General features: G+C 56.1%; 1 protein-coding gene across 1 annotated transcript; it reads right to left on the bottom strand.

Moving 5' to 3' along the window:
• Positions 1-430: 430 nt before the first annotated feature.
• ADGRD2 (adhesion G protein-coupled receptor D2) lies at positions 431-22,087 on the bottom strand. Its single transcript, XM_074363180.1, has 25 exons — positions 21,997-22,087; positions 20,642-20,736; positions 20,270-20,333; positions 19,695-19,907; positions 18,735-19,376; positions 18,232-18,330; positions 17,779-17,864; positions 17,239-17,520; positions 15,924-16,035; positions 15,136-15,270; positions 14,542-14,665; positions 14,007-14,140; positions 9,914-9,919; positions 9,407-9,528; positions 8,075-8,178; positions 7,860-7,962; positions 7,426-7,579; positions 6,896-7,029; positions 6,695-6,810; positions 5,695-5,815; positions 1,432-1,473; positions 1,247-1,300; positions 1,055-1,169; positions 620-642; positions 431-493 (listed from the first exon to the last, which is right to left on the bottom strand). The coding sequence occupies exons 2-25, from the start codon at positions 20,675-20,677 to the stop codon at positions 431-433; spliced, it is 3,084 nt and encodes a 1,027-aa protein (XP_074219281.1). The 5' UTR covers positions 20,678-20,736; positions 21,997-22,087.
• Between the last annotated feature and the right edge of the window lie 2,656 nt (positions 22,088-24,743).

The following is a 24,743-nucleotide window of genomic DNA, read 5'->3' as shown; positions in this document are numbered from 1 at the left end:
TTCTCAAATCACTTCCATTCCAGTGCAGTGGGGCTGAGGGGGTGTCCAGGCACCAAGGGAGGAGGGGAACCCCTTGAGGTGGGAGCTATACCTGAAGCCTTGAATGCTGTCAGCTCCACGGCCTGAGGACAGAGGAGGTCTTTCAGGGGGTGGCCCCCCCTCCTTCTGCTCCCCTTGCCCTAGGGGCCCTCAGCTACCTTGGTGACGACTCCTCCACCCCCAGTGGCCTTGGCATTCAGGTTCTGCCAGCAAGCAGTTAGCACATCCCAGCTGCTCCCAGAGCCCTTCAACCTGGTAACTGACGATGGGGGCCCCCTGGATCCCCAGGGGAAGCCCCCACCCCAGCCCCACCCTAGTCCCTGTGGTTTCCCCAACCCTGCCCGTCATGCTTGCTAGCCCCTTGGCAGAGCCATGCCACCCCATCCCAGGCTCACCGGTCTCTCAGGATCTGCGATGGAGGAGAAGCTTGTGGGAATTCTGGGGCCATGGGTCCCTAGTGGGGGAAAAAGACTTGAGTGGTGAACTTGTAGGAGGCTGAGGCAGGAAGATCTCTCTCCACTCCCCTACCCTGGACAGGGATCTTATTACCAAAGGCCGTAAGAACCTACTCAAAGTTTACCTGATAGATCATTGATGAAGAAACTAGGGCCCAGAAAGGCAGGGTAACTTGCCCAAGGGCACACAGCAGGTGAAGTAGGAGCTGGGATTTGAATTCCTAGCCTGACCTTGAAATTATTCAACTCATGTCCTATTGCGGGGCCTGGAACCTCACCCACCTACCTGCCTCAGGAGCCCCCCAAACCCCTCTGCACCGAGACCCAGGGAGGGTGACCCTGGGCAAGCCTGGCCTCTGGGATGGGCACCAGGGGCCCCTGTTCCCTGGTGATGGTGGTAGGAAAGGAGCCTTTTCTAAGCCATTCCCCCATTGCAGAATTCTCCAGGCCTCAGTCTCCTTGTCTTTCAGATGGGCTAACAGGACCTACCATTGCCTTCTTAGTGCTGAGGAGACTATGTCACCAGGTGGCGCTCGGACTGGAGGGCAGTGCGGCCTTACCTCTAAGAGCCAGGTGTCTTCCGGGTGAAGCCAAGACTACAGGGTTGTCCTGGGCCACCTCCCAGGGACCTGAGGGCCTAGGGTGGAATCCTGGGACCGCTGGACTGGAGCGAGCCTGACAGGAAAGGCCATTGGCACTGGGACCCCACCATGGGTGGTACCTCCCACTCCTTGGCCCCCGTGCCTACCCACCATGAATGTCTCTGCTGCCTTCTTCTCAGTCATCCTCTGCAGGGCACTCCGGACCTGGGGGGTGGGGTTGAGGTCAGGCCTGGGACCCTCCCCCAACCCCCACTGGCCCCAGAGCTCCCTGCAAGTAAGCCCTGCCCGCCCCCACCTCCATCCCACCCCCCAGCAGCTGGTGTCCCCTGACTTACCTCCCCGTTGTAGGCGGCATAGACCAGGAAGATGTACGGCCCCTGAGGACAGACCAGTGTGAGGCTGGGTGTTTGCCTGGAAGCCCCACCCCCTTACCCCCAACTGCCTGGTCTGCTGCGCTGCAGCAGAGGCACGCTCAGAGACATTCAGAAACACAGGCTGATGGACTCTGCCCTGTCCCCCAACCCGCAATGGGAAGGGGGCAGTTGTGGCATTCCAGGGCAGAGAGAACCAGGAGGGGCCTTGCCCCTCTGGACCGCATGCCTTCAGTCTCTGGCTACCGGCAGCCCCTCTGCCTTCTATCCCTCCGTGCCCCCCGCCCCAGATCTGCCCCATCCTCATAGCCTCTCCACGCTGCAACGGTGGGGACTGGGAGAGGGGACACCTTCTGAGGCTCCAAGGCTAAATCAGGTCCAGGGACAGCAGACTGTGATTGCATTCTGACTGTGCCTCTAACTGAGTGCCTCTCTGAGCCTCTATCTGGAAAGTGGGGATGAGGCCAGGACTTGCCTCCTGCTGTGGGTGAAGGACTCAGCACAGGGGCTGAGTTGTAGCTGGCTCCTCCTCCCCACACACGTGAGGACACGGGGGCCTGGCCACCTCAAAGCACCAACACACTTGGAGTGGCCCTTGACCCTCACAGCAGCTCCATGGTGGGGGGGGGTGGATTCATTCTCCCCACTTGATGGAGGGGGACCCTAGGGCCCGGGGTAAGGGACAGAGCATGAAGTTCTAGGCTGAAGTGTGGCCCAGCAGGTGGGCTCTGGAGCCTAGGACTTCCTTAGACTCCACTCCATTGCAAAAGACAACAGTCCCCCACTGAGGCTCAGATTGAAGGGCACAGCTGGGGGTACATGGGGTTCCTTGAGGCCTTCCAGCTTCCCAGGGCTGAGATCTGGAGCCCCAGAGCCTGACTGCTCCCCCTGGTTCCCAGGCACCAACTGGGTTGATACCAGCCCCAACCCAGCCCCTAAGACAGAACTTGGTGCCTCCTAGCCGCCCCCACCCAGCCTGTGCTCCCTCTGCAGCCCCCACAAGCCACCCCCATCCTGTCTCCTTTTACCCACTCCTCACACCTAAACAAATACATCTTTCCAAACTCTGACCTAGTCATACCAGCACCTGCCTAACGTCCTTCACGGCTCCCTAGTACTCCTGGGATGAAGACTGAGCTCATTACAACAGCTCTGGGGACCCTGCACAGTCTGGCTCCCATGTCCCCTCCTGTCCTGTTTCTCACCAGCTCCCCCTACCTATTTCTCTGTCCACTGATCCCCTATGCTCCCCTGACTTTCCCCTCTCTCCATGCAGTTTTCAGGTATTAGCTGAGAACCACTGCCTCCAGGAAGTACCCATTCTGCCTCTGCATACTGCCCCGACTGTCCCTTGGTCTGTCAGCCATACTGGGGTTGTGTGGCTTTGGTCCCTCAGGCTGAGACCTCCAAGGGTGGATTCTTTGATCCTGTTGCTCCGCTACACTCTCCAGTCTGCAGCCCAGCACGGGCACAGGGGAGGTGCTGGGAAAGTAAGTACACGCTGAATGACCGAATGAAACAAATTAGCTCTCTGCGCTCCTGACGTGTGCCAGGTTTTATGCTTTACCCTTTGCCAATATCTCAACAGAACCCACAACGATCCCATGAGGTGGAGAATATGACCGTCTTTATACAGATGTAGAAACTGAGGCCTGTTTCAACTTATCCAGGCCTCCCAACAAGACCCTCGGGCAGGGTAAGTGAGGCTCTTCCACCACAAATCCTGGCACAGGGGGCCAGACAGAAACAAATCACCCCCAAGAGTGAATGAGCTTGGGGGGATTTCAGTCCCTCCAGCCCCAGGCCTGCTCCCTGGTCACCTTGGGCTGGCAGTGCCCAGCTTATGCCCAAGACAGAGGGAGTGAAGGATGGGGCTGGAGGTGGGGCAGGGAGAGAGAGAGGCACAGGGAGATGGCAGGTTTGATGGAAGAGAGAGAAGAGGCCAGGATTGGAGAGGGGAGTGTTGGGGAGGGACCCAGAGGACCCGCCCGACAGTCACAGGACCTGACAGTCATAGGAACATCAGAGTGGGCCCAGGTCTCATGCCTTCTGACCTCCCCCCACCCCGAAGACATCCTCTCCCCTCCTTTCACCAGATCTGAAGGTCTGAGGTTGGCTGTGAGTGGGCAAGAGAGGTCACACTCAGAGAGAGGGAGAGGCAGGGTAAGAGACCAAGAGGCAGGGGGTCTGAGCTCAACAGAAGGGGAGAGGTAGAGAGAAGCCCAGGAAGAGCAGGTGGGTCCATGCTAGAGGAGAAGGGGACAGGGAGCGGGGACTGTGACAGAGCCAGAGCCTGAGAGGCAGAGAAAGAATCTCAGGGAAAATTCAGAGACAGAGACGAAGAAACGAGACACTGAGAGAGGAAAGGATGAGAGGGAGGGAGAAAGGGCGGTGATGGTGGCTCTGACTCTGTGGCTGCAGCTCTGCTCACCTGAGGGCCCCTGGCAGGGATGGAGCTGGAGTAGTTGCCATGGCAACGGGATGCTGCTTCCCTTGCCACTCTGGCAGGGTGGAGAGACCTAGGCAGGGTCTTTCTGCTAAGTGGGCTGAGCTGGATTCCAGCCCATGGAGCTCTGGGAAAGTGGGGCTTGGAAGAAGGGCTTCTCTGTGTCCATCTCTGTCCCCAACTGCTCAGGCCCCCCCCAGGTCTCTAGGAGATGTGCTGCTTTGAGAAGAGCGTTGGAAGCCCAGTTTTCCTTCATTCTCCAGGCCCCTCTCCGGGCACCACCTCCATCTTCCCCCAGCTGTCCCCTCTCTCCCAGTTCTTTCCTCTCTCCATTCCCACAGCTGCCTGGCAGAAGTGCTGCATCCCCAAGGCCCAGGGGGAGACGATACCATGGACCAGGACCCTGGAGACCAAAGCCCTCGGCACCCCTCCCCACTCCCTGCCTCATCCCTCCCTTAACACTTCACTCTCTGGTCTGCGGCATGTCTGCCTCGCTCCCACATGTCAGCTCCACAAAAACAGGGCATTGTGCAGCCTCCTTTGATGCTGTGTTCCTAGCATCTGGAACAATGCCTGGCCCCTAGTGGGCATTCAACAAATATTGCATGCATGAATGACTAACTGGGTGCTAGGTGCAGGCGCCCCTTGCGACCCCGGCTCCGCATTCCCACCCTCAGCCTCGGCAGCTCTTCCAGGAACAAGCCAGGCCTATCTGCGGTCAAAGCTGAATATTCCAATAGCTGAGAACCCAGGCTTGGACTCCGGCCCCAGCACCGCTCCTTCCTACTGTGAGGCTTTGGGCAAGTGACTTTATGGTGTCTTAATTTCCCCATTTGTAAGGCCTATTAAGAAATGTAATCCTGGTCCAGGGCTCAGAGTCCCCAGGGATCCTCAGCACTCCTTCTCTGAGGAAAGGATAGGAGGTCCCCAGGAGGCCCAGTTCTAGGGGCACATGGACCCTGGACAAAGTTTGCAGTTGATTTCCTAAGCTTGACTTTGGCCATCCCTGGACCATCCCACTTCTCAGCCCTGAGAGTGACCTGGGCTGGGCAGAGCTGGGAGGAGTGGGTGCAGATAACGTGGCAGGGCAGGGAGGGCCCTCCTTGTACCCACCTCCCTCTGAGCACTCAGCCCCCAGGCTGTGGCTGTCTGTGTCCAGGCCCAGGTCCCCCATAGATCTGCAAACTCCCTGAGGACAGGGACCTAGTCTGACCCATCTCTGGGGACAGGACGCAGGACCCGAAAGCACACAGGAAGGTTCCTGAAGTCCTACCGTTACTGCTTCATTTATGTGGATCATGTCCTCCCAACCAAAACCTTTTCTAAACTGCTGTCCTCGACAATGGAACAGCTCATGCTGCCTTGCGGTAGGCCACCCACAGACCCCAAGGGCAGAGGTCCCCGGTGCGCCACGCCCCAACCTCAGCTTCCTGTCGAGGCTTGACGGGGCTCTAGCACAGCCTGGGTTCTGGAACTTCTGTCGCACCCTGGAGTGTCAGGGTGCAAGGCATCCTATCAATCCATCCCCTTTCTGGGCCTCAGCTTCCCCAGCTGTCAAATGGGCTACAGAATTCTGCCCGATGTACTGTTCTTTGAGTCAAGGTTTTGTTCCCATTCTCCCCTTTGCCCCTCGCCCACCTTGACACGCTTCCCCTTTGCTGTTGGTGCCTCCCGTGACAAAGAGGACACTCCTTCCCCAGTCCCCTGACAAACCAGCCACGCCCTCTGAGCTCCAGTGCATGCCAGAGCCCTGGTCCCACATGGCCCGGGGCCCAGGGTACCTGGAAGGAATTGAGGCCCACGGCGGCGTAGGCCCAGGCAGGGCTGAGGTGCACCAGCACGCCGACCAGCCAGGTCAGGCCCAGGACAGGCAGCAGGACCAACACCGGCTTCACTGTGGCCCTGCGGGACAGCAGGCAGGGCAAGCAGGGCAAGCAGGGCTGAGGGCGGCCAGGGGACTCCCCACAGGGTTCTGGGGAGGAAGCATCTGGAAAGCGCCTGGAGAGGGTCCAGAGCTGCAGACCAGGGACTGCTTCTCAGGACATAGGTGTAGCTGGAACCTTTGGCTAGACTTGGCAGCCTCTTCTCAGTGACTCAGGTTGTCATGACCTAGGGGTAGGGACACTGGGGAGACAGGTCCCAGGCCCACACCTGACTCAAAAGAAAAGGGAGGCAGTTACCCAGAGGGAGGGCTGAGGCCTGGACAGGGGGTCCAGGTGACATGGAGTCTGGAAGGGCTTCCTCTTCCCTTTCCTCAGGGGCCCCTGGGGCTGCCTGGCTTTTCAGGGCCCTACTGGCTTGGGCTGCCTTGCCCCTGGCAGAGGATGGGCAGGGCAAAGGAAGGCCAGGGGGTGCCCCCTCCAGCAGGATATGGCCCTGGAGAGTGATGGGGGTTCTGAGCAGAGACTTAGATCCTCACCCTGAACCTCAACTTATGGGCCTGCCTGATCTGGGGGCTCCCCTACCTTGTCCCTATGTGCCATCAGTGCCTTCTGCAGATGGTGAGTCCCCAGGACAGTGGCAGGTGTCTAAACACCCCTCATACACACAGGCTTGATCACCATCCCCACAGACAACACGCATGGGCACACGCTTCCACGCGCCACATGCATGAGCCTGCGGGCACCCACAGCAGGGAGACACTGCACACAGGCTCACCTGCAGCCTTGCACCCATGAGCACCCACACACATACCCGGCCAGGACTCACACCTGCTCATGCCCAGCAAGTCTCACATCTGGCTCCCCCGTTTCCCCCTGCTCCCCCAAGCTGCGGCCTCACCACATCTGGATCCTGATCTGCTGCTGCAAGCAGGGCTGTGGGCTCAGCATGCGGGCCCGACGGCGGGCGCTGGACACAGTGACCATCACCACGCGGACCAGGATGCAGGTGTTGGCCTGGAGACCTGGTGTCAGTGGGCGAAAGGGTCCCCCTCCCCCGACATGTCCCTCCCCTGCAGGGCCACCAGGCCTCCCCGCTCACAGTCAGCACGAAGAGCACGGGCCCCACAAATGCCCAGATGGTGTCTGTACGCACATTGAGCCAGCAGTGCCCCGTGGCCACGTAGTCATGGGGACACATGGCCAAGGTGATGGCCACGATGGCCACGGGCACGCCTAGGGGAAGAGGAAGTGACCTCAGGACCATGCCACCGATCCTGTCCTCTCTGGGACCCAGCCCCCGCCCAGGGCTGCAGCCCCCAGCTGTCCCAGGAGCAGGCGTAGAGGCAACATTTGGAGATCTGGGGAGTAGGATTGGGTGGGCCTGATACTTTTGGGGTGGCACTAGAGCCCTGAGTAGTTGGAGGAGCTGAGACTGAGTTGAGGCCTTAGAGTTGGGAATCAACAGAGGTGGAAACTGGCCATTTGCCTGGGAGTTCGCTGGTCGCGGATTAGGGAGCTGGCAGAGGTGGGTGTTGGGCTGTGTTAGGCGGCATTGGGTGTGGGGTAGTCGGTGTTGGACACAGCAGAGTTGAGGAGAACAGAGCAAAAATGGGGAGCTGAGGGCCTCACCCCAGCCTGTGGCGTAGTACAGCGTCAGCCTGGGGCCCGGGCGCATGCTCACCGCCACCACCTTGCTCCACAGCAGCAGCCCCTCCACCAGCATCCAGGAGAAGGCGGCCAAGAAGAGCAGGTGCATCACCGCAGTGATGGCCACACATGCCACCTGTGTGGGAGGGTGGGGGACCCCCACCGAGGCCAGTCATGGGTGCAGCCCACCCAGGGTCCCCTGCCCACCCCTGGCATTGTCAACCCAAAGCAGTATGAGTGGGAAAGGTTGCCAGGCAGCGCCCTGGGCCCAGCTCCACTGTTCAGGGCCTTTCGCCTCAGGGCCTCGCTCCTCCCCAGAAATGGAGCCAAGTGAAGATGTGGGCAGCAACCCACAAAAGGCTGAAGGCGCTTTCCCAGGCCCCCTGAGCGCACAAGCCCACCTGCTGGCCGCCCACCTCGCTGGCCTCTGCCCACTCGCTGGCCATGAGGACGCCCTCGGCAGCGGCCAAGGAGAAGGTAAGGTTCTTGTGGATGGTGGCTCGCTCTGACTTGGGGACCCTGAACAGGCAGAGGAGGTGGTTAACCAGGAAACCACCACCAGCCCCCACCCTCTGTCAGCCCCAGCCCCACCCGCATCCTGGTGAACGGGCTACTCAAGAGCCTGCCTCACCCGGCCACCAGGAGGAGCAAGAAGGTGGTGGCGAGGGCACAGAAGGACACACCACAGCCCACGAATGAGAGCGTCCTCAGCAGTGACTCCTCCTCGGGGCCCCTCTGTGGAGGGACAGAGACCCCGGAGTACAGTAGCCTCATCACACTGACCTGATGAGCCCAGGCCTCACCTGCCCCCGCCCGGCTACTCCTAGGCTCCCCACGCTGCCTCCTCTTCTGCCAGAGGGACGAGGCCTGCACACAGTAGGCACTTAATAAGGGAGCATTTGCACGTCCTCTCCTGCTAGTTGTCCCTAAACTGGGACCCAGGTTTCACTGATTCCACAGCCACTAAGAGCACTAGATTGGAAGTGACTGACACCCACGGGGAGGCGATGGCTTGTGACAGCAACACTGAGGGGATATATGGGGCTGGCACGGATTATTCATGGTGTGCCAAATGTCCATGCTCTGTTTTCACAGGAAAAACGTGTTAGGTAGCTTGTTTCTCTAGTGTGTTCCCCAACACGCCGAGTGACCCCAGCATCCTGGGCTTGGACCCTGTCTTGCTCAATCTCTTGGCAAGTGACCACTTAAGAGTCCCTGGCTGGCTCCAGCGAGCACACCTCTCTAGGCCCCCTCCTGGAATTTGGCTTTCCCCCCCCAAATCTGTAAATGATGGTGCCTGTCAGGGGCCTGTTTTGGTCACATCTCCTTTTACTTCTGATCTCATCTCGGCCATGGCTTTACCTACGGGCTCTTCATCTCCGGCTGAGACCCCGCCCACCCTGTCCACCAGACAGACCCAGCCCTCACAGCTCCCCACACATGGGACCCACCCAAAGCCGTGGCCCACCTGTGCCTCCTCAGAGGTGAGTCCCTCATCCCCCAGTGGCCCAGGCCACTCCCTCCTCAGCCCAGTCTCCCAGTCTCCCCACTTCTCCCTGGTCTCCCTCTCCGCTCTCCTAGGCCAGGCCCAAAACCCCCCACCCCACCCCAGCCTCACTCCCTGCACCAGCGGGCTCCCTCGTGGCAAATCTGACGCCTTCTTCACACTCCTCCACACCTGCTCTCTGCAACAGGCCGGAGATCCAAGCACGTGAGCCCGGCATTCCAGGCCTGCGTGGTCTGAGCCGTGTCCACCTTGCCCCCCACCCACCTCCATCCTGGTCCTCGCACTGGAAGCCCAGACACATCGCAGGTGCAGATTGTAACATGTCTGCTTTTTCTAGCCTCCTTGCCTCGCTCAGTCTGGCCCTCTGCTTGGAATGCCTTTCTGCTCCTGTTTATCCTTTAAAATTTAGTTCTGACCTCACCTTTCCCTGCTCTCCCGCCCCTCCCCAGCACTCACCTGGACGTCGTATACCTGCAACAGGACGGCAAAGTTGGTGCTGTGGTTGCAGAAGCAGGCGGTCGAGTCCTGATACAGGGCAGTCACGGAGCAGCCAGTGGTGGCCCAGGAGCCCCCCGAGTCTGGGCTTGGGGTGAGTACGGAACAGGGGGCTCTTGAGAAGGGCTGAACGTGGGGGTGGAGGTGGGGAGGCGGCAAGTACGGAAAAGCGTCTCCTCAAAGCCTGGGGTCCCTCTGTGCCCTGCCTCTAACCAGGTATGTGACCTTGGGCAAGTCACTGCCCCTGCTGGGTCTCAGTTCCCCATCTGTAAAATGTACTCACCATTCTCAGGAGGGTAGGAGGATGGGGCTGATACCAGTGATTACCACTGATTAACTGCGTTAATTACGGAACAACAGTAATTGATGTTCATTCCCTGATCTTGGATACATCAACTCTAACACCCATTCGACAGATGAGTCCCTTTCTACATACCCCACAGCGTAGGTTCGCATACCTCCAATGACAGGGAGCTCACTACCTCCTGGGTAACAGCTCTCCTGCCTCAGCTTGTCCCCAGCTGAGTAGGGCCTGGAGCCACCCCCACAAGGAGGTTGGTGGTAGAGGCCCAAGACACACTTCAGTCCTACCTCATCCTCAAGCAGAATGGATTTTTTTTTTAAGTGCCTTATTTAAAGAACTTGGAAATGGAAACTCACCTGATGCTGAAGTTCCAGAAAGCACAGACAGGCTCCACCAGCTTCTGAGGGAAAGCCTAAGGGCAGCCAGCAGGGACAGGGCAGGTGTGTGAGCGCACGTGGGCAGGTGTGTGAGCGCACGTGGGCAGGTGTGTGAGCGCACACGTGGGCAGGTGTGTGAGCGCACGTGGGCAGGTGTGTGAGTGCATACGTGGGCAGGCGTGTGAGCACATGTGGGCAGGTGTGTGAGCGCATACGTGGGCAGGTGTGTGAGTGCACACGTGGGCAGGTGTGTGAGCACATGTGGGCAGGAAAGAGACCAGAGGACGCAGGGGTCATGCAGGCCTCCGTGTGTTTGAGGGACCGGGGGGTTGCCCAGCATGCGTCATGGTGCAGGGGCTGGAGCAAAACACCAGCAGGGAGGCCGGAGGAAGGTGAAGCCAGCAGATGTTCATGCCGACATTGTGGTTAATATAGAAATCCTGGGAACGAGCTAAATGTCCATCCTTTGGGGGTGATTCAATCACTGTAACTCTTCCCTCTAGGATGCTCTGTCTGGTAAGCACATACTAGTCTCTGCTGGCGGGGAAAGAGGTTGCCATATATTGTTTAGTACAGAAAAAAGATTCATGACCTTACATGTAGTAGGAGTGCATTTATAGTTGGAAAAAACAAGGTTCTATGTAATTGTGAAAACATCTACACAAAAGGTCTGGAATCACACACGCTGTTAACTTAACAATAGTTAGATCTCAGTCTGAATGTGTTATAATGCACAGATTTGTTCTTTTGTAATGATCAATGACAGCAATATAGACTTTAGAAGATGTCATCAAGCAGTAAGGGGACATCAGGTGGTACCAGTCCCAGGCCAGGCAGGGAGGTAGCCTGAGCCCAGGACTTGGGCTATTTGTCCCGACTGGGGAGGGTAACGGCAACGTCACCTCACTAGAATATGACACTTCATGTTTTGCAAAATACTTCCATGTCCTTTATTGTGACTGATCTTCATAGCAACCTGGTAGACAGTTACGTAATTTCAGATGAGGAAACAGCCTCAGAGAGGGGAATTAATCTGTTTGCGATCACACAGCAGAGAGCTGAGACTGGGTTGTGACTTGATCCACTCTATACTCTTTCTACCACTCTGTGATGATGCCTCTGGGAAACATTATTTCCTGGGTTGGCTGAATAATCATCACCTGTATTCATTCACTCATAATATTTTTCCTGGGTCTCAGGTACTATGTTAGATGCTGAGAACACAAAGAAAGACTGCTGTTCACTTTTTAAATGGATGATTGTTACACCACTGGTAGCAGTATCAGCGCAGATGTACACTCAAAAGTCAAAAACTGTTAGTATCCAGGAGCCCCACATCTGGCCATATGTCCCCAGGAGACGGTCACCAGAATCAAAATGTATTATAAGTGAGGATTTTCACAGGGTTAGGCAGGGTTAATCGTAATTTTAAAAAAATCTGCAGATACTGTGGACACGTGACTGGGAGGAGGTCACGTTCATTTTGGACCACCCCCTGGGAAGGCGGTGGTTCTGGACTTGGCCACAGTCAAGGCCTACAAATCTAGGATCAAACAGCAAGTGAGAAAGGACAGGATGGCAAAGGGGTATCTGTGACAGAGACCATGCAGAAAACACCTGCAGGGAAAATGAAAAACACAGATGTTTACTTGGCTCAGCTGAATGGGCTTTGATTTTGCAAAAGGAAAAAAAAAAAAAAAATATATATATAGTGTTATGTACCCAGAAAAAGGCTGAAGAGGAATATATGAAAAAGTTCACAGAAACTATAATAGGGTTTGTCTTCTTGATCCTTCTTCTGCATTTTCCAAATTTGCCATCATGAGCAATCCCTTACTTTTATTTATTTTTCATTTTAGTGTATTTTAAATCATAATTAATATATAAATACAATCTCAACAGTTAGTCCTTTGAAAATATAAACCAAATTGTTAAACTTCTAGCTAGAGCGATCTAAAAAGAAAAGGCAAACATCACTACAAACCATGCAGACGTTAATGGCTAATAAGTGAATGTTAGGAACAAGTTAAGGCTAGAAATTCAACAACCTAGATGAAATGAACAAATTCTTTAAAAGGCACAAATTACCAAAACCATCTCAAGAATAAATAAAACACCCTAAATAACCCTATATCAATTTAAGAAAGGGGCTCATACTTCTAAATCTTCTCACAAAGAAAACACCATGCCCAAAAGACTTCACTGGTCTTCACTGGCCTGTCAAACATTTAAGGAAGAAATAACACCAATCCTGCAAAACTCTTGCGGAAAACAGAGAGACTTCTTCCCAACTCATTATATGAGATTAGCATTAATCTGATACCAAAACCAGAGGAAGACGTGTAAGAAAACTACAGAACACATTATTCATGAACATAAACACAGAAATCCTTAACAAATATTAACAAATTGAATCCAGCAATATATACAAAGAATAATACACTATAACCAAGTGAGGTTTATCTCAGGAATCCAAGGTTGGTTTCACATTTGAAAATCAATCAATGCAGTTTACTATATTAACTGAATAAAGGAATTAAGGAAGATCTAAGAATGCCCAATAAATGTAAAAACAATGCTCAAAATCATTTGTTTCAAGGAATTGCAACTTAGAACCACAGTGAGCTAACAATACAGAACCATCATAATGGACAATATAAAAATGGCAGTGAAGGATGTTAGCAAAGGTGTGGGACACTGGAACGCTCACACACTGCTGGTGGGAATGTGAGATGGTACAGCCACTTTGGAAAAGGCATTTGGACAGTCTCTTAGGAAGTTAATGTATACATACACTGATCGTACAACCCAGGAAGTCCACTTTTGGGTTTTCACCCAGCAGAAAGACATCATACGTCCACAAAAAAGACTTTATATGAGTGTTCACAGTCGATCTATTCATGATAGCCCAAACTGGAGACAACTCAAATCTCCGTCAGTAAGTAAATGGAGAAACAAATTATGGTCTACCCATCTAACGGAATTCTACTCAGCAGTAGCAAGGAGCAAACTATTAAAACAGACAACAATACAGATTCTCAAAAACACCACCTGAGCAAATGAAGCCAGACCACAGCACACGCTCTATGATTCCATTTATACTAAACTTTAGAAAAGACAGACATAATCTACAGTCACAGAAAGCAGAGCAGTGATTTCCTGGGTCAGAGTTGGGAAGGCTGCTGGGGAAGGGGCATGAAAAAGACTTTTGGGAAGGTGGGCAAGTTCTGTATGTTGATGGGGGGGTGGTGGTGCGTGAGTATACACACTGGTCAAAACCCATCAAGTCATACACTTCAGGTGGGTGCTTCAGCATACGCAGATTTAGATACTTCAATCAAATTGATTTTTAAGAAGTCTGGAGTGATATACAATAGACTGACAAGCTGTGGGGTGTGTGTCTGTGTCCAGGAATAGTGATTATGAGCAAGAGAGACTTTCGTTTTCCCTGGAATGCTCTGAAGTTTCAAAAGTGAGAAGGCGTTTGTGTATTACATACAATTAATTGAATGACATATCTTGGGGATCTTTCCATGTCAGTTTATAACAAAACACCTCATTCCTTGCATAACCTCAGCTGACTGTTCCCCTGTGTAACTCTACATGGCTTTTTAAGTAGTCCCCTTACTGATGGACATTTAGGTTATTTTTTTTTCTTTTAAGGTTATTTTTATGCTTATGAAGCAGGCTGCAGTGCAAGCCTCTGTACGTCTCCTTGCAGTTTTCGAGTCACGTAAGTGTGTGATGCATTACTTCCCCTCCTCCTCCCTCGAGGACAAGGGGATGGCCTGTGGATGTGTATTTTTCTTGAACAGTTTTGGATCTTGGTTGTCTGTGAACAGATATCGGGATGTGGGGGGCACCAAATCAGGATAACTACCAGGTGGCTGTTTCCCAGAAGCATCACTGAGTACCTGGTGTTGCAGGTGGAAGGCCACAGCCGTGCTGGCCTCCCCTGTCTCATCCCACACCTCAGAGGAGATGATGGCTGACCCCACCTGGGTACTTAGGAACCTGTTGGGAGAGAGGGAGCTTTAAGGGCACCAGCTGTCAGCGGGGGGAGAAGTCATGCATGGCTGGGGACATCTCATCTGGGCCCCTGTGTCCAAAGATACATCAGGAAAAATCCAGTGCTGGGAATTAGGGCACCTGGGTTCCATTCTTGCTGGTAACTTGAATAACTCCTGTTCCCTCCCTGAGATTCAGCACTGAAGCAGGAGCCCTGGTAGGAGCTGAGCTGCTTTCCCACCAGCACATCTTTGGCAGGCCCAGCAACTCGTGTGTGTGTCAGGGGTGAGAGTGTCTGGCTCTGGGCTGCCAAGGGCCGATTCACCCACCAGAACTGGGGCTTTGGGAGGGGATGGAGGCCTGGCCTTTCCTCAGGAGGGGATCCAGGCCCGCATCAGCCTACCCACCTCTGCATCCTGCTCGCCTCTTCAGAGCTGTCAGGAGTCTGGGGTTCTTGGCCAGGGGCCCCCTGGGTGTGCTGGAAGACACTGGAGCTGAACCAGCAGTGGATCACGGTGACTCCAGAGAGGCCTGGATGAAGGAGGAGGGGGCCCCGGACACACCCAGTGACTGAGCAAGCACCATGGGTTGGTCCCGAGGGAAATGCTCTGCCCACCCTACAGACAGGGAAACTGAGGCTTCCCGAAGATCACAGTTAATAAATGGTGGAGTCAGAATTCCAACCAGCCATAGCTGATGTGCTTAACCCACATCTCCAAAGCCCTTTGTCCCTTGTCCTCATCCTCCACCGCTGGGTGGCACCAAAGGAAAATGCATGGGGTTCAGGGAGGAGGCTAAGTGAACACCTACTACGTGGTAGGTGCTTTTAACCCCCTAACAACCCACAAGGCAAGTACTAATATGACTACGCGACAACCTCACATCGGGTGAGGAAAGAGTGCTGAAAGATGAGGAGGTGGCAACTGTAAGGGCCGAGGCTGGACCCAGACTCAGCAGGGCCCCACCACCTGACTCCCCCATGACCTGTCCCCATCTCTCACCTTTCTGGAGGAGCCGCCTCACTTCAACGGTGGGGATGCGGATGTGGCCCGGCCCCTCTGGATGCCCACCGGGCATTGTGAACACGATGCCCTCCGCATTGGCCTCTCTCAAGTGTAGATGCCACACGTCCAGGCCTGGGATCAAATGGGGCTGAGTGGCTGGGCCCTGAGAGGGAGCTCTTTCTGCTGAGCTGGCCCAGTGGCAGGCAGGGTCTGCTTCCTCTCTCCCTGCTGCACACCTAGGAGGCCACTATTGCTGCTCAGAGAGGTTCAGCAACTTGCCCCAGGTAAATCTGCCTTCTCCAAGTCTAAGGGGAGGGGGTGACTGAGAAGGGGGAGTCCCTAGGGGGCAGGACCTGAATATCAATGAGCCACTAGAAACCACCTGAAGGACCCAAGTTTTGCCTGAAGTTACACCGTAAGTGCTCCCCCACTCAATCTACAAACATTCACTGAGTGTGTACTTGGGTCTGGCCCTGAGATGCGGAAATGACTCAGAAATAGCCCTGGCACTCAGGGAGCTTCAAGAGGAATTATGTCATTACCACAAATGCAACAAAAGATATGTTCAAGACACTGGGGTAACAGAGGAGGGAGGAACTGACTGTCAGGAGAGAGTTAAAATTGGGGAAGGCTTCCTAGGGGTGTTGTTGCTCAAGCAGGGTTCTCAAGGATACACAGGAGTTTGCTAGGACGTCAAGAGAGAAAGAGCATTCAGGATGAAGGGGACAGCATGGGCAAAGGCAGGAAACAGAATGGAACATCTGATGGGTGAGGGGCAGACTCACCGGCGTGGCGGTGCTGGACGTGCATTCGCGGCCGCTCAGAGGTCAGCACAGTGCTCAGCAGGGGCGCCAGGCGCTGCACGCTTGCCACCAGGGCCATGGGTCCTCCAACCACCTGGGAGAAGGCCACATCTTAGCCCTCTCTCACATTCCACGCCCCTGCACTGCTGCCTTCCCTGGCTGCTGGGGTTAACACCATTCTTAATGATCGGTGCAGTGGCCTGCCTGTTCCAGAGCCTCAGTGGCTCCATAGGGCTTCCAGGATCAAGTCCTGGTTCCTCAGACTGGCATCTGAGGACCTGCCTGACCAGTCTTCCCTGACCGCTCCAACACTCTCCTAAACCACGTCGCCCTCTAGTCAAGCTGAGGGCCTCACAGGGCTCTGGGACTGCTGGCTGGTCATCTGCCAACCAGAGCACCCTTTGAAGGCAGGGCCATGCCTCCCCCTTCTTTGGTGTTACTTGGTGTTAAATCTGTAGCCAGTGCTTTAGTTTTAGGTTCCAAAAGGAAAACCATGTGAGGGGGTGAACACAGGGCGGGGAGGGGAGAACGTGCACTGATGGGACCCCTACTCTGTGCTGGGCAAGTCACCTGATTAACACCTACTCCCATCCATTGTCTAAGCATGGCAGGTGTGATCATCCCCATTTTCCAGACAAGAAAACTGAGGTTCAGAGTCCAGCTTTCCCCAGTCTGCCATGGTGCCTCAGATCCTCAGTGAAATGCGGGCTTACACCCCTCCCAGGATGGGGAGCACCACTTGAACGGGGGAACAGTCCACAGAACCAGGCTCCTGTGTTGTGCCATCCCTGCCCTAGCCCTAAGCCTGGGTTTTGGTTCTGTCCTCTGAGGTCACAGGGGACCATGTCTGCCCCTTCAGCACCAGAGCTTTTCAGCAATGTTCAGGACTCATTTTTCTCCCTTCTCTGGGCTGATCACTCCCAGGCCTACAGCCACTTCTGCCAGGATGAGATTTCCGACAGCCTCACCATCTGTCTCTTCTGTTCCACAGAGTAGCTGTTTGGTAGACAAGAAGGCTGAACACTCAGCATAGAGGACCTCCCACTTAAGGTGGTCAGTGGGTTGTTGGATATGGGGACACCCTTATTGACTAGTGGCTCTTAATTTTTAACTGTAGAAGCTGTTGTTCAAGAGCAATTGTATATGGAAGTTCAACTTATGAAACAGACAAAAGAGGAACTTCTCCTGATGGATGGAGAGATGGAGCCCAGAGGTGGGTGCTGACCCACCCATGGTGACATAAACTGGTGGCAAGGTTGGCCCAGATGGCTGCCCCACCCAGCCCTGCCAACCTCACCTTGCTGACTGACAGCCACGCACCAGCCAGCTGCTCCTCTAGGACCAGGCTGGCCACAGACAGGACGGCCCGGCCCAGCTGCTCCCAGGGCCCTGTCATGGGCTCTGGCTCCCACGCCCCGAGGGCTGTCACTCTTTTCAGGAACTGCACGACAGCCAGCAGCGCAGCTGGTCCCAGTGGAGCTGCCTCCTTTGCCAGGACTCTCTCCAGAATACTCAGGAAGCTGGAGGCCTCGGCCAGGGACAGGTCTCCGTGGGCTTCAGACAGAGGGTCAGGGAGGAGCTGTGGGCAGAGGGGCCGCTGACTGCTGGTCTGGCTGTCACAAGAGGACTCCCCATACTTGGCTTCTGCCACTCTTCTTTGTGGGTGCTGGTCTAACTAGTCACAAGTCCCCAGCTCTCAAAGGCTCAAAAATAGGGGGCATGAACAACCTTACTTCCTGCACACACATTAGGTGGGTGTCTCCTTTACCATTGACACTGAGGTGCAGGGAGGCCACCCAGAGTGCCAGACTCTCCAGCCGCCTGGGAGGGGGCTCACCACAATGGCCTTGGCTAAGGCATTGATGTGGCTGATAACATCCTGGCCAGGCCATGACTGGGCATCCTGCAGCCACCGGTAGGTCTCTGCAAAGGAGTGGATGTCAGACAGAGTCCTGGGCAATACCCTGCCCAGAGGTGCCCCATCCACCCCGTGCTGCTGAGGGAGGAAGAATACATTGATGTCTGTGTGTCTGGAGCCTTGGGTGTCCTAGATGAGGAAACTGAAGCACGGAATGGCAAAATCACCTGCTTGAGGTCACACAGCTGGGATTCACACCCCCAGGTCCTTTGGCCCTGTTGTCTGTGATCTAGACTCCATGGAGGCCTTGAGAGTCCAAGAAGATTCTAAATTCCCGGGGGGACTGTGCTAACTGCTCCCCCTTCAGCCTACACTGGTCTACACCCAGCGTCCACTTCAGCAGAGCCCAAGGCACAGCCAGATAGGGCGCACCTGTCTGGTAGCAGCAGAGGAATGGCAGTGGCTGCAGGCAGAGCAAAGAGCCCTCCGTGCGGGGTCCTGGGTCCCACGCAGGGCACTCCTCTGAGGGCACTGGCCAGGGTGGGAGGTATGTCGGGGACGCATCTTGGCTCCACATAGGTCCCCTTGACCCACAGCTGGGTAGGGCCTTGAAGGCGCCTGCACACCAGAAGGGGCGCCAGGATGCCTGGTCTGGGAGTTAGTGGGCTTACTTGGGAACCTGGGGGAGAAGCACTGAAGCCAGCACCGGGCAGGGCAAGGTGGCCAGGGAGCGAGCCCATTCAGGCCATTGGGACTGGGAGGAGGCCAAGTTACTGGAGGCCTGGAGAGGATGTGTCCAGAGTTGGGCGTGGCTCGGTTGGCAAGAGGTGGGCTGGGTCCAGCAGTCGGAAGGGAAACTGATGGGAGCCAGGGGGCTGGGGGTGGAGTCAAAAGGTGGGCGGTGCCTGGCAAGCAGGAGGATAGGCGGCGCGTACCCGGACAGAGGAGCCGCACCCGCACCGGCGGGAGCAGTGAGGGCGTGATGTCCAGGGCGCCCAGGTCCCAGCGGAAGAGCAGGCCGCCCGGGGGTGGCGCACAGGCCCGTGCCCGGTGCAGCTGCGTGGGGCTCAGCGCCCGGGCCCACAGGTGGAAGTCAGTGAGGTTGCCGCTGAAAGCGTCACGCGCTGAGAAGCCGCCGCCCAGAGAGTCCTGGTCCTGGCCCAGCACGAGGATGCCGCCAGGTGGCAGCGGGTGGCCCGCACCCAGCCCCCTCGCCCCGGCGCGCCGCCGCCCGTCGGCGAACAGCGCCCAGCGCCCGCCCAGCTGCTCCCATGTGGCGCACACGTGGTGCCAGCGGCCATCCGAGCGGAAGGCAGCGCGGAAGGGCGCGTGGTGCCCACGCACCACGAGCGCCGCGTGCACGGTGCCGCCTGGCTCGGCGAAGGCGCGCAGCTGCAGCGCGTTGGCCAGCGCGGGCACCGCGAGGGAGAAGAGAGCGGCGGTGTCTGGCGAGGCGGCGTCCCACTGCACGTGCACGCACGCCGTCAGCGCCCCCAGCGCCGGCACGGGCGTCCGCAGCCGCGCCGCCCTGTCCGCGGTCCTCTCGCCGAACATCAGCGCGTACGTGGTGCGCGCGCCTGCGGGGACACGCGGGTTGCAACCTCAGTTCCCCCAGCTGCGCACACCGTCCTGCCTCCGACGACCCTGTGGCGCAGCTGTAGGGCCCCTTCTGGGCTTCAGGTGCCTCCCTTCCTCGAGAAGGAAGAAAGGCAGGTTCCAGCGCCCGTGCTCAGAGTCAACCCTCTACTCTCAGTCCTAGACAAGGGAATTTGAGATGCGACATGCGCTTCTTCTTGGGCTCAGTCTGCAAGGACTGTCACGGTGGGTTCTCATCTCGAGGTAACCAAAACTTCTCCCCGCACACCTTCACCTCCCAGGCCCCAGAACACACTCACGCCTCTGTGGGGGTCTTTGCAGAGGGGCTTGTCTTTGGCCCACCCAGATGGGGTCGGGCAGCCTTCGCGCGAAGACCTCATCTGGGTGCTGCTGTGTTAGGTGGCCAAACCGCTGCTCGCAATACTCTTGGGCCTGCCACCAGCTCAGCCGCTGCCCTGGAAACTTGCACACCCCGCCTGTAGTCTCTACTACCTCTCCAGGGGCCACTGGAGCTGCAGAGCAAAAGGAGGGTCCGTGTGGGAGAGCAGTGTGTGGGCATCCGACCCTTGCGGCGTGAGTGGGGTGGGCAGGGCCAGGAACACAGGGCCTGGAGTCATGTGGGGATGGATGAACCATGGCTATGCTCTGTGACCTAGCAAGTTTTGTCCCCTTGCTGAGCCTGTTTTGTCATCTGTATAGTGGCAGGAATGAGATGGACATGAGTGAAACTTTCAGCCCAGGGCCTGGTATGGTGAAGCAAAACAAAATGGCATCTCTTCCTTTCTTTTGCATTTGAGGCCAGTGCAGCACATGGACCACGGGGTGGCTAAGCTGGAGGAAGGGGGGGCCTCTCTCAGGCATCCCTCATACCAACCTGTGACCCAAGGGTTCCTTGATTCACCTGGGGAGTTGGGAGGGGTCCCAGTGAGACTCCTTATCTGAGAGAGAAGAAGACAGCTGGTGTCTGAGTCATGTTCCTACCTTCATCTGTGCAGTTATTGATTGCCTACTGTGTGCTCCAGCAGAGTGCAGTGGAGGCTGCAGGCTCTGCAGGGTTCACCCAGAGTGTGGTCTTGGGCAGATCACTTCATTGCCCTGAGCCTGTTTCCTAGCACCCAACGGATGTTTTTATTCTATTTCTATGCCAAGGGCTTAGCGTGTGTGACCTCTGCCTCGACCTCGTGATGTGAGTTGGCCACTTGGAACCCTAGCAGCTTTGAGTCCTGCCTCCCAGAAGTTCAAGTACCGGGAGGGCCAGGAGGCAGTAGCACCAGAGGGCCATTCTGGATCCAGCAGGAGCAGGCGAGGAACAGCCAGGATCACGAGAATGGCCACCGTGGACTGAGGAAGGAAAAAAGCACAGGAAAGCAGCTCAGTGTCCTGCCTTGTGTTACTACCCACTCTGTCATTTTTCCCCTTGTTTGGCTCCTAGACCCCACTGGGCTGGAAGCCCAAGAAGGGATGGCCCACCCAGTGGGGATGACATTTACTTGCACAAAGGGATGGTCTCCAGGAGCCTCTTCCAGGATGCAGCTGGGAAACACTGTAGCCCTGGTGAGCTGGGGAGTGGGGAGGGGAGGGCAGCAGTCCACTGGCCAGAGAGGGGTGGAAACAAAATGCAGGTTCTCCTCCAGGGCAGGAGGGAGAGAGCTCTGGGCCCTGTAGGCTCCTCTGTGTTCTTTGGGCTTCTAGCCTGGCATTCAAGGCTCTGCTGAGCTCTCCGGCCTCACCAGTCCCACTATTCCCCCACGCAGCCACCTTTTCCCTTGATCCCCCAAGCTGCTGCATTTCCCCAGGCAGCATCCCTTCTCCAGACCTTTGGCGGTGCTGTCCGCCTTTCTAGACCAGCCTCCCACTCCCTCAGAGGCACCACCTACAAGATAAGCTTGCGGTCATTCCGTCCACCCAGCACTTACCACAGGCCCACCCCCGCCAGGCGCTGTAGTAAGCTGCGGAGACCCTCTTCGCAGGTGGTTTGGGGGTTGCTCTTTGCAGCCTAGGGGGCTTGAGGCCAGGAAGAGTCCTGGCCAGGCACAAATGGGTCTCAGAAAATACTGGAAGTGAAATAATGCCCCACTGCGTCTCACCAGCCACCTAGAAGTCTGGAGCCATCACATATGGTACTTCGTACCCTTTCCTCTCTCCCAGATAAAGCTTGTAAGCATGAAAATCAAACATGTCCCAGCACGGGAGGACACGGAGGTTTACACTTTTTGGACTCTGAAAAGCATCAATTTACTGTCACTTTCGCCTCTTTCAAACAGCACTTGCGTCCACCAGGGCCCCACACCCATCCCCTCGTCGGAGGGGAATTTTAAGAGCCTAGGCAAGGGCACACAGCATGGGCTCGGTAACTGCTGACCGCCCCACCCGTCTGTTCACGTCTGCCACTATTTGCCCCCACAGGCTCCTTGGCTCCCACCTTCCTTGCTCACCAAACACTCGTTGGCATTCAAGAGAGAGACGCGAAGTTTTGCAGCCGCTGAGCGATCGGTCTCCGCAAGGGGCCAGTGGGGAATCCCTCCTAGGCTGATGGGCCAGGCGCAGAGGGCTCCCCTTTCCCCGCTCTGACCCCTCCCCCGTTCACTGTCCTGTCCTCACCGTCTTCGCCTGGCCTGGCGCCTGTGATCCGCTCAACCTCTGCGAGGTGTTCCGGAGACCAAGTCCCGCGGCGGCATCTGCGTGCTCTCTGTCCCTCAACGCCACTGACGGTGAGGGGCGGTGCCTAGGAGACCCCACCCTCGGCCCCGCCCACAAGCGCGCGCGCGCGCGCGCGGGGCTGGGCAGGCACCTGGACAGCCCCAGACGCAGAGACACGTGCATCCGTGTGGACTACGGGGGAGTAGGGGTCCTCCAGTCTCTGGACGAGACCTGTGTCACACATCTCACAACAAACAGGTAAAGTCACCTTATTAGAAGGGGCCACCTTGCGAGGCTCGGATCCCAAGTAAGTTTGTGGAAATTCAAGGATCCTTGGATTTCTTAGTCCCATCCTAGGCCAGGGTGAGGAGGGAGCACTCAGCACCTAGCCTGATACATACCTGAGCTGGTCCCCTACAGGCCTCATCTCCTCTACCTTCAACCCAATGTAAGGAGGGGGCGTCATGCCCATTTTCCAGATGAGGACTGAGGGTTCTCATCCCAAGTTAGACAGCTGACCAGTGGCAGAGCCCAGCCTTGAACTCCGTCTCTGGGGTCTTAATCCAGGTCATTTAAAAGGTAACACAGGGAGTGGGAAGAGACCCTGTTTGGAGGGAAGGGAATAGAAGGATTTTGGCCTCCGAGGGCAGAGCCTGGGCCAGGTGGTGGGGTGGGGGTGCAGAGGGAGGAGCCCCCAGCATTCCAGCGTGGGAGGTGCGCAGCTGGAACTAGAGGGAGCTGTCCTGCTTTGGTGGCAGCAATTCCTGCTGAGGATGGAGGTCAGACACCCAAGTTGATCTTGACACTGACCTGAAGCACATGTCATGATTTTTCTGAGCCTCTATTTCGCCATCTATAATATATGGGTGATAAATAGTACACTATGCATGGGGCTGCTGTGCAGTTTAAATGACTTCAACTAAATATGTCCAAAGCCTGTGGCTTGTACCTGGTGCCTGGCACACAGTCCACTTAGCATTCTTGTCAAAATCAATTTACACTTGTAATAGCGTGCTGGCAACACAGTGGTTTATTGGTTTTTTTCCCCCAATGTTTTTATTGTGGTTAAATACACATAACGTAAAATTTACCATCTTACGGGTGGTTTATTTTTTTAAAAACAGGAGGAGAATCAAAGTGGATGATACATAGGTGTTCAGTGTGTGCTTCTCTCAGCTCCTCTCCAGGTTTGAAAATTTTCAAAATAAAACTGGGAGATTAGAGGTCCCCCATTGGAGGAAAGCTCTGAGCATCTCCCAGGTTCCTGGGCCAGCAGAATGCACCAGGACTTGGCTCCACTGTGTCTGGGCCCCCTCACCCCCTCCCAGCCCAGTCCCTGGGGCCAGTCCCTGGGGCCAGGAAGGAAGAGACAGACGCCCTGCTCTGCCCCGCCCTGGCTGGGCCCTTTCACACTTGCACCATCTCCTTCAAGACAGAGACTCTCGGATCTAGTTTTACATCTGTGCAAACTGAGCTGGGAGAGAAGATGGCACGCAAGTTCACCCAGCAAGGAAGAGATGGTTCCCAGGTCAGCCTCCTAGGCTGGGCTCTTTCTCTCTGTGGGTGGATGGGGTTTGTGTCGCCCCCAACTCTCCCAGCCTCTTTTGTCTGCCTTCTGGCTCTCGAACCCTCCCTGTCCCATCCCACATCTCTCCCCTGTAACCTAAGTTATGACCTTCCCATCCTTGGCAATGCCCCTGCCTCTGGGGCCCCCATCGCAACTCCCTCCCTTCCTTGGGGTCACAATTCCCAGGAGTCGCTCCTGGAGATAGCCAAGTACTGTTTGGTGGGGGGTGCTCCATGGACCCCGAGCAGTTGGGACCAGTTTGGGCTGTGGCCCTGCCTAATCTCTCCTCCCCAGAGCCTGGTATTGTCTGACTGGCAGCCAAGGGCCATTCATCGGCTTTATGGGCAGGCGGCTCTGACAGGCCCCTTGTCTCCAGAGACAAGGCCCGGAGGCTGTGGGTGAATGATAGCCATTGGGGCTCTTGGCTCATTGTCTGCATAGATGGAGGGGGAGAGCGAGCAGGGCTGGTGAGGACAGCCAGGGTCCTCCTCCCAGGGTCCTGGCCCTGTACCAGCCCCTCAGCCAAACTGTCCAGAGTCCAGGGCTAGGAATTTTGGAAGGAGGAAGCCAGAAGCTGGAATGTTTACACTTTGGGGTTACCACAAACCCCACAGAATTGGGATTTGGCCCTCAGCTAACTTCTGCGTGACCTGGACAAGTCTCTCTGCTTCATTTCTTTTGTGTAGAACGTGGAGAATCACTCCTGTCAGGGACATACAAGGTGGCTGAGAAGAGCTGTGTAAGTATTGGGGTTGGGGAAGCCTCTCAACCTGGGACTATTGTCCTTTTTCTCTGGGGAGGACTGGCTTCTGCTCTACAGACAGAGTCCCTTCCCTCCCCACACCACTGCGCACTCTGGGTCCTGAGAAACCCGGAAGGGCCCAGAACCGGCCCTGCCTCCCCCCTTACCTACTCCAACCCCTTCTCCCCTGGACAGTCATGCAGTCTCTAAAATTTCCATCAGCTCCTGTCCCTCCCCTGCTCAGAACACTTCTGCTCCACGAGAAAGTCCGACCTTGGGCAGATGGCTAACATGACCCATCCTGCCCTGCTTCCTCCCTCACTGTGCCTCTTCCCCCTCACTTGGTAGTCCAGCCTGTGGCCAGAGTGAACATTTCCATTCTTACCTCTGGGCCTTTGC

This window comes from Camelus bactrianus, chromosome 4 (genome assembly GCF_048773025.1).
Source record: "Camelus bactrianus isolate YW-2024 breed Bactrian camel chromosome 4, ASM4877302v1, whole genome shotgun sequence".
NCBI classification, from domain to species: domain Eukaryota; kingdom Metazoa; phylum Chordata; class Mammalia; order Artiodactyla; family Camelidae; genus Camelus; species Camelus bactrianus.
The sequence above is the reverse complement of the archived record's forward strand: the minus strand, read 5'-3'. Positions and strand labels throughout refer to the sequence as shown.

Excerpts from the sequence above, each read along its gene's own strand:
- ADGRD2 (XM_074363180.1), bottom strand. The coding sequence starts at position 20,677 with ATGGCCCTCTGGTGCTACTGCCTCCTGGCCCTCCCG. Across the intron at positions 7,963-8,074 it reads TTGCTCCTCCTGGTGGCCGG|GGTCCCCAAGTCAGAGCGAG; the intron begins GTGAGGCAGGCT and ends CTGCCTGTTCAG. Across the intron at positions 494-619 it reads CTTCATCAATGATCTATCAG|GGACCCATGGCCCCAGAATT; the intron begins GTAAACTTTGAG and ends TTCCCCCACTAG.